This window comes from Dreissena polymorpha, chromosome 15, assembly GCF_020536995.1.
Source record: "Dreissena polymorpha isolate Duluth1 chromosome 15, UMN_Dpol_1.0, whole genome shotgun sequence".
NCBI lineage: Eukaryota > Metazoa > Mollusca > Bivalvia > Myida > Dreissenidae > Dreissena > Dreissena polymorpha.
Window position 1 is genome coordinate 13,799,413 of NC_068369.1, and position 6,000 is coordinate 13,805,412.

At 38.1% G+C, this 6,000-nt stretch overlaps 1 protein-coding gene across 4 annotated transcripts in view; it reads left to right on the plus strand.

The window, feature by feature from the left end:
- Positions 1 to 6,000, plus strand: part of LOC127859506 (perlucin-like) — a 32,212-nt gene extending 26,212 nt beyond the window's left edge. For 3 of the 4 annotated variants that reach the window (XM_052397000.1, XM_052397001.1, XM_052396999.1), the window contains 4 exons: positions 1,245 to 1,333; positions 1,458 to 1,548; positions 1,679 to 1,904; positions 5,924 to 6,000. In XM_052397000.1, coding sequence (XP_052252960.1) covers positions 1,245 to 1,333; positions 1,458 to 1,548; positions 1,679 to 1,904; positions 5,924 to 5,957 — 440 coding nt within the window. In that variant the 3' untranslated portion in view covers positions 5,958 to 6,000. Of the gene's footprint in view, positions 1 to 601; positions 1,017 to 1,244; positions 1,334 to 1,457; positions 1,549 to 1,678; positions 1,905 to 5,923 lie in introns of those variants that run through there. The other variant, XM_052397004.1, reaches the window with a different exon arrangement.

Sequence of the window (6,000 nt, forward strand, 5' to 3'; positions counted from 1 at the left end):
TTCGCCCATAATCGTTCACGTGGCTGTTCAATGCTATGAAGAAATATAGAGGGGACCAATTTATTGAATTGCTTTAACCACTTTATATGTAATAATCGATTAAATCAAGTAAAGTTATTATATTATAATTGTCTACATATACCTCTTTATCGTTGTTACATCGCTAGGATGCTATGTTTGCTGAACAAGGAACATACGTGCTCTACATTAAGGTTTAAAGCACAATGATTTTTTTGTATTTGCACTTGACATTTAATTAAGAAAAGCTTTCTGAATGCAATGTTATGCAAAATCGTACAGCTGCTGTACCCTCAGCGCTTTGATTTACCCCGTTTTATTTTCTTTATACCGAATATTATTTTGATTGATTAATTTTTACTCCTCCAAACAGTACGCTTCCTTAGAAGGAGAACTAAGTCCTTGTGCACTGTCTTCAATGACAGATGTACTTTATAAAAGGTGACATGGGCATTTCATTATGTCTTGTTGAATCTTTGAAGACGTACTGATAACCGATTGATTTACATGATGTATTGCCAATGTGAATACATATAATGCTATTTGGTCTCAACAATTTTCATTGTGTTCGTCTAGGACAGTCGAGGCTTTCTACAGACTGTGATATGCTTTAAGAATGCTTTTGTGTTAAATAATTACAAAAACAACTTTCAAAACATGTGTGTTTTCGCCACACTGTTGGACGTTATAATTAGTTGAAAATGATTTTGTATTAAATACATGCAAGACGTTTAAACAATTGTTATAAACTGACCATTCAGTCGTGTAAAAAGCGAGCGCTACATGTATCCAGTTTTCTTGTGAAATATGTGGGTCACTACGATGTTTGTAATTAGATAAGTCAATTCGTAAACGACGTGGGTGACGTTCGCCTTAATCATCGACAATTTTCAATTACAATTCAGTAGCAACTGTTTCATAAACAAGGCGGTTGATTAACGTGAAAGTAAACATGTAGATTCTATGTTCTGCGACGCGTTTAGCACTTTCCGTTGCAGGTAAACAAAACGTGCCGTTATCTTGTGTTATTGTGTTTTTTTTACAACGCAGTTTCTTATTGTCCCAGTAAGTATGATGGCAACGTTTGGTTCAGTTTCATTGAAGTAGAAAAAACATCATCGCTCGAGAAAATATTATAATTTACGCATCCTCCAAATTTTAAGCAACTTCGTAACACATAAATATATCGTCTGGTGCGGACATGTAATGCCTATGTACGTCTTCAGTACGCGGAGACTGCCCGGCTGGATTTGAGTCCCTTGGGATGAGCTGCTTCGTGGTCCTGAACGTGAAGGGTTCTTATGCTGCAGGACAGGTAAGAGAACGAATATGACTTCGAAGAAACGAACAATGATATTAAATATCAAAACAAAATTCAACAGTATACTTCAGCAAAATATGTGTTTTATAAAACTGTAATACAGTAAATAACTTTGCAGAAGTATTGTGAGATGGTGGGCGCTTCCCTTGCTGTGATCCGGAGTCAAGACGAGGAGGCGCTCATAGATGGCTACCTCCGCCGAAACATAAGTGAATTATTGTCATGTATTGTATGTTGTTTATTGCTAAGTCTGATACAAAAGTTGTGAGAACTTGTGGTGTTTGTTTAAAATGAGTTGTTGTTCACGGTCGCATAAAAATGTCAGTTTATTCCCTGCAGGTCAAATCCAAGAGGACCAGATCTGGATCGGCGGCACGGACCTCCTCCAAGAAGGGACGTTTCTGGTCCCTGGAACCCAAGAGGTGCTGACCTACTTCAATTGGGCCCCGGGTCAGCCCGACAACTACGGAAGGGGCGAACACTGTCTCGACATTTTCCGGGATGACGCGCAGCTACGCTGGAACGACCAATTGTGTAATACGGATAGAGTCCCACTTTGCCAAAGGTATATTACTCACGCACAACAATTGTCTTGACGAGGCGGTTTCTTCGATCGCTTGTCGGAGTACCCTTAATTGTTTTCTCCTTTACAAAAACGCTTGAAGAGGCGGTTTATTCGATCGCCTGTCGGGGTACCCTTAATTGATTCTTGCTTTACAGCTACGAAGTTGTTACGCGCCTTAACCTACGGTTACTGTTGTTTTATACAACGATACAACACCAAGCATGTTTCTCGATAATGTAAATCTAAAACTTTATTCACAAAGATTGGAGTATCGATTCTACGTATTGCATTGTCATATGATGTCATATGCAAAAATTACCGAAAACGACAATTTTTACATAATGTTTTCAAAAATATATGACGTATTAACAGCGTTACGATACCGTGTCGTTATCGCAGAAACAATACAATCGTACCATCACGATATCGCTCTAATAACGTCACGATACAGTAACGTGCTAAGAAACAATATAACGACACCGTATCGATAGGCCAGTTTCAAAGCTACGCTACCGTAGGGCTAGCGCAGAAAAAAAAATCGCTTCGTATTGTTATAACATTATCAAAGAAATGCATGAAACTTTCGTAGCGTAAGCGCAGTAAAATATTATGCTACCTAAGCGACAGGGAATTAACCACGTTACGGTAACATAGTGATGACGCAGTAACAATGTGACGCTACTTTAGCGCTGGCTCAATAACAAGCTAACAATATTATTAGCAATTACAACGTAACGCTACCACAGAGATAGCGCACTTACTCTATCATGTTACTGTAAAGTCAGTTAAACTAAAATTTACGTAGCGATACCGCAGTAACAACATAACGCTACCGCAGCGAAAGCTCTGTAATAACGCAATGCTATCTTATAGACAATGTTATGCTACAACGTAAAGTTGCCAATAAATAGCGCAGTAAAAACGTAGCGGTACCGTACATATAGCTCAGTACCAACTTTAGGCTACCGCATAGATAACGCTGTAACTTCGTGCGGCTACTGTACAGAGAGCCGAATAGCAACGTTAGGATAGCGTACAGATGACGCGGTAACAACTTGAAGCTACGATAGTGATAGCACAGTATAAACATAATGCCACCGTAGCGATAGCGCAGTAACAACGCAACGTTACGTAGAAATACTAAAAAAAAGATTACGCTACCGTTTCTATTGCACAGAATAAACGTTACACTGAAGTCACGATGACTCTGCTACAACGTAACGCTTAAGTCGCCATGTAGTAGTCTCAGCGAAACGCTACAGTCGCGATGACAACGTAACAACATAACGTTACTGTAGCTATTGCATATTAAACAAGAAATATCTTTAAAGGGGAGGCGGAAAACTACAACGGGCGAGGCATGGTATGGTATTGCGCAAGGGGGGGGGGGTTAGAGGGTTAGGGTTAGGGTTTGGGTTAGTGTTAGGGGTCGGGTTAGGGTTTGGGTTAGCCTAAACCCAACCCTAACCCTAACCCGACCCTGAACCCTAACCCTTACCCTTACCCTTTTTTGGGGTTATCACCCCTGACCATGCCTCGCCCGTTGTAGTTTTCCGCCTCCCTCTTTAAAGCGATATACGGCGTTGATTTTGCTTGGCGTTGATGAAAGATGATCAGTAATAGCAATACGATCAAAGATAGCAAAGGCCCCATTGTTCGCAGTTCTAAGCTGCACCACACCCAAATAAATAACGAGGAGGAGCCCTAATGGCGTGGCGTATTTCACATTATTATATAGTATTGGTCATTTATCTATAAATGAATAAAAACATAAAAATCAACCTGCCATGCGCCAATCATCATGCCATATTTGAAATATTAGTACGCGCGTTATTTTAGCAGACCAGTTTAGCTGTTTCCCGTATATTGTTATTGATTCGATTATTATAGGATCGGGAACCATTTCGCTCATGCTAAATAACTTGGTCAATATGATACAATAATTCTGATAACATATCGGGATAGAGAACAACATCACTTACATGATATACAAAATTCTAGTGCACTTACTGTAATATGGCAGTAATTATTAAATATAAGAACTTTAAGTATAGACGCTCTGTCGCTTACACTCTACTAAAAAAAAGGCGCACACAGAAAAACTGTCGAGAGTTGAGTGTAAAACTGTTCCCGTTCGCCTTTTTATTAGAGATAAAATTGCTTCACGATGAACACGCAGTAAACATCGTTGCAAAACGCACTGATGTATCCCTTTTTATAAAAGCCCACTGAAAATTGGAATAGGGTTTACCTTTTACTTCACAAAATAGAAAGTCAATTGAATAAACCTATTAATGTAAATGGGATAGATGTTTTTGTAGAGTACACGCTTTCTATTTTGAACAGGTTTGGTATATTCTTTACAAATACGAACATTCCATGCATTCAAGCGGTCCACTTTTGGGGAATTGTAATCAAATTATATATTAGGCTTACACAAATCAGCTAAGATGAAAAGCTTCGCTTTGCAGCTACGCAGAAAATGAAACGCAACCTAAGAATAAGCGTAGTAACATCGTAATCCCATCGGTTGCAATGGCCCATTAAGTATTGTTGGCGATATTGTAGCGATTGCGCATTAACAACGTAATGCTACTGTAGAGATACGGCTGTAAATACGAAGCGCTTCCTTGGTGATAGCATACACTTACATATCGTTACTATAAATAGTAACACATTGACGTCGTGGGCAAATATGATCATATCGGGCCGATTTTTCATTTCTGAAAAGAATTGGATCGCGCGGCTTCAACAGAAAAGGGATTAGAAATTGAATTTGAGCCAACTGGGTTACATACAATCAATCCACAATTCCACGAAAGAATCGAACATAATGATTATTATGGGATTATTAAATTAGCGATTGCAACTGAAACTGTGCAGTAGATTAAATTAATAACAATTCTTGAGCTATAACAGGAGTCATAATAAAGTAACGACACACTTACCTCAATGTAAACTTTAATGCATATAACAATAACATTACAACGATATGCAATTCAATTTTCTGTTTTTATATTTCGTTAGCTACATTTATTTAAAACCCCACTATATATTCAAACCAAAAGCAAGAAATCACATAACTGACTGGAGCGAACTGTACTTCTGTATCGATGTTTCCCATTATGCCTGTCAAACATACAATTCACAATACTTTTAGATTCATTTTATGATTTGCTTAAATACTTCACTGATAAATAAACCACCACGTCCGAATTGTTTTCTCTTAAATCTATTTAGTCTAGCTTAAACTGGTGTGTTTCGTCACAGAAATGACGTCACACGATAACGTCATGAATTGCGTTATCAATTGAATGAAATAAAAAGGACGGAAAGCTGGTTCTGTGATCAATTTTAGTAAAAGAACAATATTCAATGATATGTAACAGCAGAGATTGGCTGGAGTCTGTAATCGGCCATAGCCGAATTATGGCCCTCGGGCCGTCATGTCGGAAACGGGCCGATTACGTCCGTCCGTCAAAACTTTGCCGTGTGTAATTGTCTAAGTAGACGAGTAACTTTCCCGTAGCGATAGCGAAGTATTAGCAAAACACTTCCTAGGCGATAGCGTAGTAACAACTTATAATACCGAATAGATAGCGCAGAAATAACGTTACGCTATAACTAAAAACATAACGCTATCGTAACGTGGTAACAATGTAATATGATCGAGGCTCTGCGTATTGCACGTTGATGAAAAGTTTTCGTTAGAAAGTGATCGACTTGTACATTATAACAACGATGCGTTCTGACGTTACATTACGGTGGCATTATTAATGGTATTACGTACAGATTTGTAATGGACTCAAAATTAACGTTAAGAATAAAAAACAATTGAATTAATTTGTATTGATCGTTTTATTCCAATGTCTTACGGAAATACAACAACACTTTAATGCATAGGGAGAAGATCCCATCGTTCGCATTACTTTTGCTTCTTTCTATTTAATTAACCGTTTTATGTAAATGTACTAGCCTTTTATGAGTCTTACACATATTTTTTATTTGTATAATTACAGGGAGCAGATTGAGCCTCCTATTATTGTTGGATAGATCAACTGTGTTTTCTTGTTAAGAAATAAATCGAAACATATAA